The following is a 14,316-nucleotide window of genomic DNA, read 5'->3' as shown; positions in this document are numbered from 1 at the left end:
CGTAGAAATAGACAGCTTACAATAATAAAGCACTGTTACAAAAAACTTTCAAAGATAAATGCAAAGAAAAGAACAGAGAAAGATGGTGGATGGTGGTAGAGAATAAGCATACCAGAAAAGCTGAGCTAAGGGAATACTGAGGTATAACTTAACATTGGGCTTCCTGGCAGCCAAGGAAAAAAAGGAGACAACGATAAGAAACTTGGACAAGTGGTTGTAAAAACCTGATGGTTCTAGGGGACTGTATTATTTCGATATTCATTTAGGCACTGCTAGTAAATAGCTGCATGAACTTGAGCACGTTACTAGAATTTTCCTGTAAGTGATGGTAATTGCCTGCTGAATAAGAAGATCTCTAAATTCCTTCTATCCATAGCTTCTCAATTATTATTATTATTATTATTGGAGGAAGATTAGCCCTGAGCTAACATCTGTGCCCATCTTCCTCTACTTTATACATGGGATGCCTGCCACAGTGTGGCTTGATAAGCGATGCGTAGGTCCACGCCAGGGATCCAAACCAGCAAACCCCTGGCCGATGTGCGACAACTTAACTGTGGCGCCACCGGACAGGCCCCATAACGTCTCAATTACTAATGACACCAAAGAAAGGGCTTCTTCTATAGCTTTCACCTGGATTATCCACCTCTTCATTAAACAAATGTTTATAGTTCCCCATGGATTCATGAGGATTTTCCCCATTAAGTCTCCTTAAGGAGAAATGTGACAGAATTCTCCCATCTTTATCAATTTTAAAGCTGTCACGTATTTCACACATCACGTGCCTGGTTTTGGCTTTGACATTCTTCTACAGTCACAGAAAAACAGTCTATCCAAAAATACACCAGAAACTGAAAGGGTAACTATTTAGCACAAAATGTTAATAGAAAACACAACACAAGGCACAATCAAACACATTTATTATGTTTTTTCAATTGAATTGAAAATGCTTGCGTGTTGCCAGGAAGGAGAAAGAGTCATTGCCACTGGTACAACAGAAGAGACAGACTAGAAGACATTTTCATCCCCCGGTCCACGTATCTCGACAGGCCCTGAATTTCTCCCTGGAATCTGGTGGACAGTGAAGAGTCTGTCTGTGATCTGACTTGCTGTTGGTGGGTGGACCCTGGGTTTTAAAAAATGTCTATATTTATAGTTACATTTACTGGTCCCTCTACTTCTATTCAGCCACGCAGCCTACTGTTTCTATTTCATTTCCATTAGTGGTAGGCTTAAACATTCTTGTTCCCTCATGAATTTTGATTTTAATACTAAAAGGTAAAAAAAAAAAAAAAATTCAGGATTAATCTGGTCCGTAACATTTGTGTGAAATAAGAATGAATGTTTGTCTTAAGGCTATATTTCAAAACCATGTTTTAACCCATTTTATTAAAATTTCACGATTGATAAGAACGAGGACCAAGATATTCTATTTGAGATGTATTTCATCTCACCGTATTGGTTTACTTCTTTATTGCAGCCAGCATGTTTCTATTTTAGATGTATTTTACCCCACTTTATTTAGGTTTAGCAGCAAGCATGTTTTTAAATCGCAGGACCAAGGATTTCAGGGGGCTGTTGCTGAAGCGTTGAGACTGTGTGTCTATGGAGCCCTAGGACTGAATCAGAACCAAGACTCACCTGGAACCCAGGAAGTGCACCAATATTCATCGGTGCTTTTTTTCAGGCCAAATTGAGGGATGAATTATAGTTTGATCAGCCAGAGCTGGGTGGACTTTAAAGGTAGTTACTGTTTTACTAGCCTAATTGGTGCCACTTTTTTCTCAGTCTTGAAAGTCTTATAGATGCTACCTTCAAAGATCACTTTTATTGGAGTGGTTTTCACCTGGAGTTGGACCACCTGGATTAGTATCTTGGCTTCACTACTTTGCCACTACTAGCTCTGCGACCTTGGGCAATCTCTCCAAGCATCAGTTTACTCCTCTGGAGAGTGGGGATAACATTAGTTTACCTCATAGGCTCGTTAAGATTCAATGCAATAATGATAGCAAAGCACTTAAACTACTGATTTAATAAATGTTAACTTTTCAAATTATTAAGCCTTAGGAGGTCATTAGTGTAAAGAAGTCAACTCTGGGGATCAATGAGGTGAAACCAAAGAGAGCTTTGAATGGACTCATCTCCATTACTGATTGTGCTGAATATCTGCCCTTGATCCCTTCTCCACCTCCCTCTGTGCCCCAGGAGGCTGACCTGTATGGACATCAATGGCTTCTCCTGCCCTCTGGTTTTCAGCTGCTTTCAGCTAGAAGGGAGCATCAGAAGGAGACGGAGGGAGGAGAGAGGTCAGTGTGTTGATTTTCCGGGCTCCTTCCCTGCAGGCTGTGCGAAGTCTAACCGTGTTCCTCATGTGGAGACCCTGGGGCCTGGCTGGTAGCCCTCTCCACACAGCCCTGCTGATGCCTGTGCCGCCACCCACTCACTCGCCTCATGCCTTCAGGCTGACGACAGCGCCCTGGCGGTACTAGTTCTGGGTACTACAATCTCCCTAGTAGTTCCAGTCCACTTTGCCCACACCTTTTTTTTTTTAAAGTTTTATTGGGACAGTACACGTGTTCTTTTTTTAATGATTGGCACCTGAGCTAACATCTGTTGCCAATCTTTTTTTTCTTCTTCTTCTTCTTCTTCTCCCCAAGGTCCCCTAGTACATAGTTGTATATTGTAGTTGTGAGTGCCTCTGGTCATGCTGTGTGGGATGCCACCCCAGCATGGCCTGATGAGCGGTGCCATGTCCGTGCCCAGGATCGGAACTGGCGAAACCCTGGGCCGCTGAAGTGGAGCACGCAAACTTAACCACTCGGCCACGGGGCCAGCCCCAGCCCACACCTTTGTACCAAGTGTCTCTATTAAACTCTTTTCAAGTTGACTGTGCCACCTGTTTCCTGACAGAGTGGCTGAAACACCGCGTGTGTATCACTGTGTCTAAGTGAGGTCTGAATGTCAACTTTAAGAGGAGGAGAAAAAAGAATGATTCAACTAGGATTTGGGAGTACACCAAATCATATATGAGTAATTCTTTCCCCGAACTGACATGTACTGTGGCTGAGGTGGTCAAACTTAACTGTCTGGGTGTGACAGAGACACAGACTCAGTGGCACCGAATTTTCTCTATACCTGATTCAGCTTTTGAAGATAGCTTTATTTGGGGGAACAACTTGCTCAGTGGAACTTGGGATTTTCTCATAATTTATAATAGGTCTTTGTCATTTTTCTCCAAATGGTTACCCAGCCATTGGCTACTGCTTTGGTTCTTGGTAACCATCATGCTGCATGATGTAGTGCCAGGCACATCAAGCTGTCAATATGTTGCCTGAATGTGATCAAATTTAAAGGGATTGTATCATAATACATTTGGTCCCTTAACTGTGTGAACTGAGCAACATTCTCCAAAATTTGCCTACCTAGTATTGACTATTCAGGATGTTTTATATAAATGAGACCATACAATACGTGGCCCTTTTTGTCTGGATTCTTTCATTTAGCATAATGTTTTCAAAGTTCATTCATGTCATGGTATACATCAGTGTTTCCTTCCTTTTTTTATGGCAAAAGAATATTCCATTGTGTGGCTATACCACATTTTGTTTATCCAGTCATCAATTGATGGAAATTTGGGTTGTTTCCACTTTCTGGCCATTACAAATAATGCTCCTATGAACACTTGTGTACACATTTTTGTGTACATACGTGTTTTCAGTTCTCTTGGGTATATACCTGAGTTGAATTTCTGGGTCATATGATAACTCTATATTTAGCTTTTTAAGGAAATGCCAAAATGTTTTTCAAAATGACTGCACCATTTTATATTCTTACCAGCAACGATGGTTTCAATGTCTCCAGATTCTTGCCAACATTTGTTATTGTGTCTTTTTCATTTTAGCCATCCTAGTGGTATTTTCATTGTAGTTTGATTTGCATTTCCCTAACGACTAATGATGTTGAACGTCTTTTCATGTGCTTATTGGCTATTTGAATATCTTCCTTGGAGAAATCATATTCAGATCCTTTGATCACTTTTAGTTGGGCTATCTGTCTTTATTGTCGAGTTCTAAATATTCTGGCTACAATTCTCTTACCAGAAATATGACTTGCGAATATTTTCTCCCATTCTGTGGGTTGTCTCTTTGTTCTTCATGGTGTTCTTTGAAGCACAAAAGTAATGAAGACTAATTAATTCATTGTTTTCTTTTGTTGCTGATGTTTTGGGGTGTCATATTGAAGCCACTGCGTAATCCAATATCATAAAGATTTAATCATATGTTTTCTTCTGAGACTTTTATAATTTTAGCTCTTACATTTAGGGCTCCAATCTGAGTAATTTTTTGCATATGGTGTTGAGGTAGGGGTCCAACTTCATTCTTAGGATAGGATGTGGATATCCTATTGTCCCAGCACCATTTGCTGAGAAGACTATTCTTTCTCCATTCAATTGTCTTCGCACCCTTGCTAAAAATGAACTGACCACAAACGTAAAGATTTATTTCTGTTGGCTATCTGGGCTCCTGCATGTCCATATGTATTTTAGGATCAGCATGTCAATTTCTGCAAAGAAGTCACTGAGATTTAGAAAGGAATTGCAATAATCTGTAGATAAGTTTCAGGAGTATTGCCATCTTAACAATATTAAGTTTTCCACCCCATTATTATGGGGTATCTTTACATTATTTAGACCTTTTAATATTTCTTTCAAGGTTTTGTAGTTTTCAGTGTACAAGTCTGGCACTTATTTTGCTAAATTTATTCTTAAATAATTATTTCTAATTATTATAAATGGAATTGCTTTCTTAATTTCATTTTCAGGTTGTTCATTGCTAATGTGTAGAAATACAATTGATTAAATTGATCTTGTATCCTGCGACATGCTGAATTTGTTCCTACTACTTTTTTGATCTGTAGCTTTACCCTGTGCATCCTGCTACAAAATATTTAAAAACCCAAGTTACTTAATATTCCTCATTTAATGCTTTAGAATAACAAAATAATTTAAATTTCATTTTAACTGATATCCTCATTCAAACCCAAATTATTTGGACTAAATTATGACTTTCTCATCCCAAACTGCTGGTTAAAACACTGTATCTTCTAGTACAAAAATAAAACATTTTTATTTTCCCTAAAAATGAAATGATACGTTTTGTCTTAGTTTTTACTGAGTCTGATTTACAAAATGACATGTATTCAATTTTGCTATTCTATAATGGGTATGTCAGATTTCTATTTTATGCAATAAATGGAAGTGGGAAGCCACAGCCATGCAACCTTATTTAGCCATAGCTACTTTGCTTTTGTACTCAGATCATGTTTGAAAACCATAGATGAGCAACATTTGTTCATTTTTAAAGGTCATGAGTAGCAGCTGTGGGGTTTTTTTTCCTCCTTGATGGAACAGTGCTGTGAGAAGGAAGCATGTATGTTTAATGTGTGAATGTATAAAATACTGAATGAAAATCCTCCTGGATTCCCTGTCACTCCTAGATCATTATTGGATGTCCCTTTCATTCATTTGGAAACAAATTTTTTGGGTGATTTTTGGTCAGTTCCCTGGCACAAAGGAGTACCGTTTATTTGGGTATTAAGCATATAACATTTTCTTGGCATTCAGAGATAAGCAGAAAAGCCTTAGCGTCAGGGAGAAAAAAGTTCTCTTTTCAAAAAAACCAGAAAAGCTTCTTCAACGAATTGGAGAAAGATGCAAAAAGCAAATTCAAACACTTAACAGAGACTTGACATTTATTGTGCAACTTTATCTCCAACAGAACATGTGGCATTCTAGAGGTATATGAGGTAATAAAATCAATACTCCAATTAGAACACCTGAAATAACTGGCTTCGGTAACAAATGTTTCTCATAATTAAAAATATTGAATGTTTAAAAAACTCTTATAACATTTTAAGTTCCTAAAAGAAATGTGCCTAACACTTAAAAAACAACTTACTCTTCTATATAAATTGTTCACAAAAAAATCTTGCTATTCTATATTACACTATGCATTTATAGTTTTATTAACATATCCCTAGTGGGTATTAACTCTACACAGTACAATCAAATAGAAATTATTCATAGAGAATCAACAAGACTCCAACAATAAAAATATTAGGATCGATGGATTTGTCACAGTTTCTCCACAAGTGTTCATCATAGAAAACAGAGTAAAGGCAAGTGGCCCCCGGGTTAGGCTGCTACATGAAGTTTCAGAGAGGAGAGACGTAAAGGCAAAGCTCACACTGGGCAGGGGCCTGCTGGACCAGTGACCTTGAAAGCTTCAGGACCCACCTCATGGTCTGGCATGTCCTGTTCCCAAGAAACACAAGCCAGGCCCTCACGGCCTTGGCATGCTCTTGATCTTAAACACAGCCAAAGAGATGTTAAAGCCAAAATTACAGAAAAGAATCAACAGATCACTGTATTTTCCTACAAAACCTTCACAACAGTTCTCACAGAGACATCATAAATTAAAACCCTCTCCAAAGCAGACTCATCAATTCAAAGGCTACGAATACAACAGACGGGAAAAGTGAACGGAGCATTTGGCTGACTGATGCCCAGTGCCATTTCTAACATTTAGGAGTTCCCAAGGAACATCACTTCTCTGAGTTCAGATTTTTGCTTTTCCATCCCTGCGTTTTTGTACTGGAAACCTCTGAAATAAATGTGAACAAGTAAGGGATTTTAATTTATTCACTACTTTAAAATTTTTCCTAGTCTTCGTCATAGGATCTTACGTAAGTCAAGCCTTATGCAGAAACCTTGGCAGTTCCCAGAAGATATGTGGTTCATATGCTCCTACTTAAGCATCAACATACTTTAAAGGTGGCTTTTAACAACACAAGTATCAACTTTTCCTCAGTGGCATAAATTAAACAACAAATCCATTCCAAAGTCTTGATGGGCTTTGGGAACTTTGACTACTGGGGAAAACTGAACTAGCCACTCTACTTACTAAGCCCAAAGAGATCCTCTTATTAGCTGACTACCCTGGGCATGTTCTTATCAATACAATGGGGATAACAACAGTTAACACCCTCAGAGGGTGGTTGTGAGGATTAAAATGAGAGGATGCATTAAAGTGCTTAGCAAAGTACCTGGCACACAAGAACTCAACGGATATTCGCTATCGTTACTATTGTTGTTGCTGTTAGTGGTTCTGGATGGGCCGAAACAGTTTTCTAACATGGCCAAGACCCATCTGGCCACTCGTGTTGGTGCAGTTATTCTGAGAATGAACAAGCTTTTGAACAAGTCTTTTTAGCAGATGTATTTTCACTGCAATTTGGGGACTCGTGATTCAATGAAAACCTAGCCCTTATATTAGCCAGCTATGGGTGGTCACGAGGAAAATTAATCTGGTCACTTTTACTGCAAAAATTTGGTCATTTAGTGCTTTCAATAGCCAAACTGACCACGTTTGGTCATTAGAAGAGCAAAGTCCAGTCCTCTCAATGCTTCTTGCAATTGAATACTATGGAGGGAAAAGGTGGTCTCTAATGTGTAAATCTATCAGTTACAGTTTTGAATTTTAGAAGTTAGAAGGGAAGTATCAATGGGTTATTATTTTTGCACTCCATGGTGTCTCGTATCAATTCTTCACTCTCCTCTAAAAAAACAACACAAATAGAAGAACCAACACCACTGGCTGACAATGCAAGGAACTCTGCAGAGGGCCATCAGCTGGGTGACATTTTCTTGAATTATTCCAAGCGAAGTGGTTATTTTTATTTAGTACTTATACCACTGAAAGAAGCCATCATTATGTTTAGAAAAATATTCATAATGATACAGACTGCTGTTTAGACACATTTACATTAGAGTTCTGACTCAAGCACTCTATTTGACATGTTTTGCCAAGCAGTTCTGGCAACTGTCGTCACATTAAACATACACCAGCGAGACTGGCACCATATGTGCAAAATCATTTTCTATTACATTTCTAAAATTTGTATATAAGAGCTGTCAAAAATTACACAGATCTGTACTGTAAAATGACATAGCACTGAATGAGAAAAGTTATACACTTTAAATCTTTCGTAAAAATGAAGTTATCCAAGAATGAGATTTTAAAAAATGACTGAAATCTAAGAAAAAACTAAGGAGGTAGTCCGTGGGTATTAAGTGTAGATTCCAGAGCATATGCTGAATGACGGAATCCAGATGAGGGCAATGTATGGTTGTTTTTCTGAAAATAGTGCATGTTTCACCTTACATTATGCTCTATCCACTTTCTGATAGTAACAGATGGAGGACAAGCCATTAAAGTGGCAGGAAAATGTAGATCCCCAAGTTTGTATTTTTGTCTAGGTTTTAGGAAAACATTTGATATTACAAGAATAGTTACTGGACTTAAAAAAAACATTCCATCGACATCTGATATATGAAGTAGTTGGATCCAATCATATATTGTAATATATCCTTATAATTCTGATGAAGAAATCTCTTCGGTCAATGTGTTTATGACTGATGAAGGGCTAAGAAAAATCCAGAATGTAAAATCACCCACTTGCTCTGCAGCTGTGAAGTAGCTACACGTATCTCTCAATTCCCCTACCAAAGGAGATGATAGCAATTTTCTGCAGACACTCGAATATTATGCTCTACATTCCTAGTGACGCCGTATGAAACACAAACGGGGACAGTAACCTAAATACTGTGGTGGAAATGAGGAAAACTGAGAGTGATGTCTGGATCCAAGAACTGGATGAAACATTTTCAAGTGAAAAAGGGAAGGTACAAACTCATATTTATAGTTTTTCTCCATAAGCATTTAACATGGCGGTTACAGCACGAGATTTTGCACCATGTACCTTCCAAGGAGACAGTGAGAAATGTGACTTTAGTAACTGCTGGCAGAATACTGCTTCCCTCCACAGGTTCCTGGCCTACATCCTCCCATGCAGATGACTGGAGGGTTATCCGGAGCCCAGGGAAACTGCACTGGGGGCTTCGGTTCACTGTGCAAAGCAGGCACGCTCTTTGTGATATGATTGTAATGTGGGGAAACACAGGACACCTCAAGACATCATCACTGTTGGTAGGTATGGACTCTTCTGACAGCTGGGTTAGAGACCACACCTGGGCACTGACAAGAATGCCAAATTTAGTCTTTGGTGACAGGCCAGCCCTGCGATCTCCTTCTCTCACCAATGAAGTGGAGCACAGCTACATCCTGAGCTGGTTTAATTCAATCCATTTTTATACCAATGCTAAAAGGACTCAAGAAGGATTCTAAGAGCTGATGTGAGTCTAAGCTTCTTGTCGTGAGACAAAGACGTTAAGAAAATCAAATCCAGAAAATAAGCAACATCTTCTGGTATCCAAAGACATCAACTGAAAGGCTGACAGAGCAATGATAGCATCCAATCTTCCTAGTGGTGAACTTTTAACCTTGCTACATAGAGACCACGCTGGTCTTACCACAAAATAGATGAACACTCTTTGCACGCCCTGATTTAAAAATCAGGTGACAATACAGGCAACCACCATGAATCAGGTAACAGATCAGCCTTAAAGGTGAAACTCAAATGGTGGCATGGGGAGACAGCAGAACATCTAAGCAGATGCTGTGTCAGAGCCCAAGTGGCTGTTAGTGCCTGGGTCAGGCAGTGGGCGAGGCTAAGGGAATACAGTGACCATCCAAACAATGAGAGTGTAATGGAACCTCTGACAGGGGGCAGGATCCTAGGTCCTAGACCCTGGAGAGGCATTAGAACTGGCTGAGGGATGTTGAAGAAGCCATTCACCTTTCTGAGTTTGGTTTCCTCATGTGTATAAGAGATGGCCAACATGGAGTCCCACCATTTTGGAATCGGAATCTGTGAAGGACTGGAAAACAGCTGATAGAGAAATAATTCACCCAGATGGGGGTGGGGGAAAGAGGCCAGATGTGCCTTTGGAGCAAAAGGTGTGTGCAACCACGAGGCTTGGGAGGCCACCCTAGCAGCCTTCTGAGGTGACAGTTACAGCCAAAGTGAAGGTTCCTGTCACCCTCTCTCAGAGCAGTGTGCAAGCACTTCATCTTTTTCTTTAAGCATGCCAACACATAAGGCTGTGGAGAGTGAGTGCAGAAATGATCTCATCATCATCCTAAGTGAAGACCACAACAAAGGGTTCTAAGATGATGTTCAGATGTGAAGACTTGAGGAATTCTCAAGCTTGCAGGAAAATGATAAGGATTGGAAGGGTTTTTTTTCAAAGCAGTGGTCAAATATTGCTGCAATAGAAAAAAGGACACTGTACTCTGCAGTAAGGATATCCAAAGCCCAGTGCAAAAAATGAAAAAGTAAGATGCAAAGACAGTTGAGGTTATGGTGGTATTTTTCTTCTGGCCAAGACTGCATGTCACCAAAGAATCTTAGAAGATATTGACTTCCTACACCTCTAAAAACTCTTGAAGAAAGATCTTTCTTGCTCGGATAGCCAAAGATATTAGTCTCATGGTTCCCATAAGTAACATCGCATTTGCCCTTATCAATTCTTTTACTTCCAAATTTTAGCTACCTTGCCCAAAATAGGATCGAAGTATTAGTTATCCCCACACCATTGAACAGATTTGACAAATGACCATCTCTATAAACATTAAACTTTCCAATGGATGAAACTAATAACCATAACAAAAGCTAAAGGACCTATTTCTAGGGCTGTGCATACAGTTGGTGCTAACTAATTACTGAAGGTAAAGGATAATTTATTATTTTACTTTGACAAATAATGACAAAAAAATCCTCTTTATAAATGGATGCTCATAAATTTTAAATGAATTTCCAACCAATTTTGAAAACCCTTAGTCATGTTTGTAGAAGACGTTAACAGCCTTCAATAAATGCTGCCCATTTAGCCCTTTGCTCTACACAGAACGCAGTCATCCGGATCGGTGTGACAAAGTAAGCTGCTCCTGCCTTCCAAAGTTTCAGAAACAGATCCTAGCAACTCTACAGCATTCATTCATGAGAAACGATACCAAAGTCACTACAAATTTCACAGATGGAGCCCAACAAATTAACCAGGGGGAAATGAGTGGGAGTGATTCAGTGTTAACTTAGCCAGAACTTGTAGTTCAAGGGAATACTTGGGGCAAGGAGGCACACGACAGCGGGATGAAACATTTTCATCAATGACAACAAAAAACAAAGTTTTATGCAAATTCTAAAGATCAGCTCAGCACAGAAAGACCTCAAATTTCAGAGAAATTATAGACAAGCCCATTGCATAGTTGTCAGAATGGCCCTGAAGCTGTGTGTACACGATTCCAGAACATCTGGTCAATTCAGGGAATACCATGAGTCACACCACTTGTTGGGTCTTCAGTGCACCAAACAACTGACTGAAATTCTCATTGCTCAACCCATCACTTTGGCATTGTGTCAACAAAGCCTGATTTAACGCTATGGAAACTGTGGATCTATGAACCTACAAAATCAAGCATTTGAAAATGGTTTTGGATCTTTGGATGTTTCTTGACTGAAATACTGAAAACTTACTGTTTGTAAACTCCAGAGATCACATAGTGTCTTCTGGATCAACATGGTAGAATTTTTTTTTGGTAAAAATAACGGAGAAAAACAGCTGACTTCCAATTAATCACTGTCTGGAGGTGGCCTCTGTTAGCTGGCCTCTTTTTAACAACAGGCTTTGACAATAGAGACAGACGTCACCTCTCCTATGTCTTTGCTGAGAAGTATGAATTCAAGTCTTTGGAAACCATAAAGACAACTTATTAGAATTCAGAGAATGCTCGTTCCTTGTTCCTTAAAACAACTCCATGTCTCTACTTTCTCCCATGGACAGGGACACTAACCCAATCTTCCTGGGGACCAGCTCTGCTCAGGGAGAAGAGCTTATTTGAAGATTTCAGACAGGTGACCAGGAGCTCACCTCTATTTTTCACCCTCACGGTCTAGCTCGTAATCATCTAAAATCAATCGTGGTTTTTCCTTTTTATAATATAATATTCTGAGAGTCTGTTGTAGGCTTCACAGACTTCCCAAACAACCCTAAAATGGATTTCTATTTGGGAACAGTGGCAGTGGATCAAGAGAGTTAAGGTTTAGGATGTGTAAAGTCTGACAGCATGACATGCTTTGGACTCCAAGGTGACGGTAATAGGACGTTCACAATTGGAACTCTTGAGAGGACCAGCTGCTACAGTGGAAAGAGTGTCCACTAATCCCCAGACCCATCCTGGGAATTTTTATTGAAGACTTCATCCTGGGAAGCCTGGTGATCGATCCCTTCATAAAACGAGCCACCGTTGTGCAGGAAAGTCCCTACCGCCCGCCCCTGCCGGGCGTGACCCACAGCATCGCTGAAGACTTTGTTGATTTGTTCCTCCGAGGGCATCCACCAGTCGGGGTTGGAGGTACAGTGCATCCTAATGAATTCTGTGGGAAGATACACAACGATAAAAAAAAGAGAGAGAAAAACAGCTGATTTTTGCGGAAATGAGAGGACAGTCTGCTCAAACTTTGACAGATGCTCTATAAGAAAAGCTTTATGGGAAATCCAATGTAATGCCATGATGATGCCATTCTTTAGACTCAACTTATTCCATACACATTTTCTACTCATGTGCTGAAGTAAAAATCACGTAAGTGAGAGGGTGGTCCCTCTAAGGAACATTTGCTACTGAAATGAAGTGTAAATTTGATTTGTGTGATGTGTGAGGCACCATACCTGGTAAAGTTATTGCGTACATTTCAAAACCCATGTTGTTACCTGCTCACCTTTTTAGAACGTTAACCTTCTCCAGAAGCACAGCAAATATCATTAGCATGGTATTCTTTAACCAGCTACCAATCTGTAGATTATGTTCAATAAAATAACAAAATCTCAATGAGAGAGAAACCGCTGAAGTTTTAGTTCAGAAGAGGTTTCCACATTCTTAAAATGTATCATTGGCTATACTTATTTCTCTAATGGTGATATCTATACATGTACAAGTTGTTTTTTAAATGAGATTTCCTCTAAATATTTAATTTCACCAGAAAGCAATTAGCATGCCTGGAAGAGTAAATATATCAAAAGTAGCTAAGACTCCACTGAAACAAACTCAGCTTCCCTTAGGTTGAGCTCAAATTAACCCTTCCTCTGTTTTCTCAGGAGGTCAAGGCACATACATAATTTCTATGTAGCTATTTTAATATGAACACCTATAAACTGAAGTGAGCATTTTGGAAAAAGTTCCAGGTCAAATTATGGTTTTCTTTTTTGCTGAGGAAGATTTGCTCTGAGCTAACATCTGTGCCAATCTTCCTCTATTTTGTATGTGGGTTGCCGCCACAGCATGGCCGCCAATGAGTGGTGTAGGGCATGCCTGGGAACTGAACCTGGGCTGCTGGAGCAGAGCACACCAAACTTAACTACTAGGCCACAAGGCCGGACCCAAACTGTGTTTTTTTGCATAGCTGATTGCAAGTTCAAGGTGACTATTAGTTGCATACCATTTCTTCTCCAGCACTGCTTTCTCTACAATAGCTCTGGGTGTAGGGCTGGATTTGTCTGAAATTTCTTGGTGAAATCCTGCCCCTATTTGCCTTTAGGAGAAGCTGACACTTTCAAGTACCTGGATCAGAACAATCTCATGAACTGAACTGTGCCCATCCCAGGAAAGTCTAGCTTCGCAGAGAAGCAGAGGCATCCCCTGCAATTCTGTGCCTGAGGTGAAAGCCTTATTGGCTTCGGTCATGGGAGGAAATCCAGGCTAAGGGATGAGGATGCTGCAACCCTGCAACTCTATGAATGTGCTGCTCTGTGACCTCTCACCCTTCCACCTCCTCAGTATGTACTGCTGAGACAGGGCTTTCCCTAATATTGTGGCAAAGACTGTTAAAAGCTGAAAGTCGAGCTTATTCTGTTACACACATCGGAAGCATCTTTACAGCCCCTCTCACCTCTAGGGACAAACCGACGGGGCGGTCAGCCTGGAATTTTATTCCATCCCCAAGGCACCCTGCTTTCCATCACTAAGGGTCTGAGGCTTTGTAGGCCATTCTAATCTGGCTCATCACAAGGATGTCCACCTGGAGAGTCACCAGGCATAAACTTTTAGAAAGGGCATCCCAGCTGTGTCACAGGAAGGTCCTAGGATTTAAGGCTTTGGGACAGACATATAAATGCTCTAACCGGCTGCCATGAAACAGACGATCACCACTTCTTGCCTGTGTATTCTCTACCCAAGGGCTGGGTGGAAGCCTGTGAGTCGTGTCCCTAAGTGAGGAATGAGCTAGAGAATGGAGATGCTGGTTAGGCAGCCTGGACTGTGTCAGTCACAGTAAGTCCAGGAGCATTCTGAGGGCAGTGGCATT

General features: G+C 40.2%; 1 protein-coding gene across 2 annotated transcripts in view; it reads right to left on the bottom strand.

The window, feature by feature from the left end:
- Positions 1–5,740: 5,740 nt before the first annotated feature.
- The window catches only part of BEND4 (BEN domain containing 4), a 37,060-nt gene continuing 28,484 nt past the window's right edge, over positions 5,741–14,316 (bottom strand). For both annotated transcript variants that reach the window (XM_014857156.3, XM_044767762.2), the window contains exon 5: positions 5,741–12,393. In XM_014857156.3, the coding sequence (XP_014712642.1) occupies positions 12,176–12,393 (218 nt within the window). In that variant the 3' untranslated portion in view covers positions 5,741–12,175. The remainder of the gene's footprint in view (positions 12,394–14,316) is intronic.

Source organism: Equus asinus, chromosome 3 (genome assembly GCF_041296235.1).
Source record: "Equus asinus isolate D_3611 breed Donkey chromosome 3, EquAss-T2T_v2, whole genome shotgun sequence".
NCBI lineage: Eukaryota > Metazoa > Chordata > Mammalia > Perissodactyla > Equidae > Equus > Equus asinus.
The sequence above is the reverse complement of the archived record's forward strand: the minus strand, read 5'-3'. Positions and strand labels throughout refer to the sequence as shown.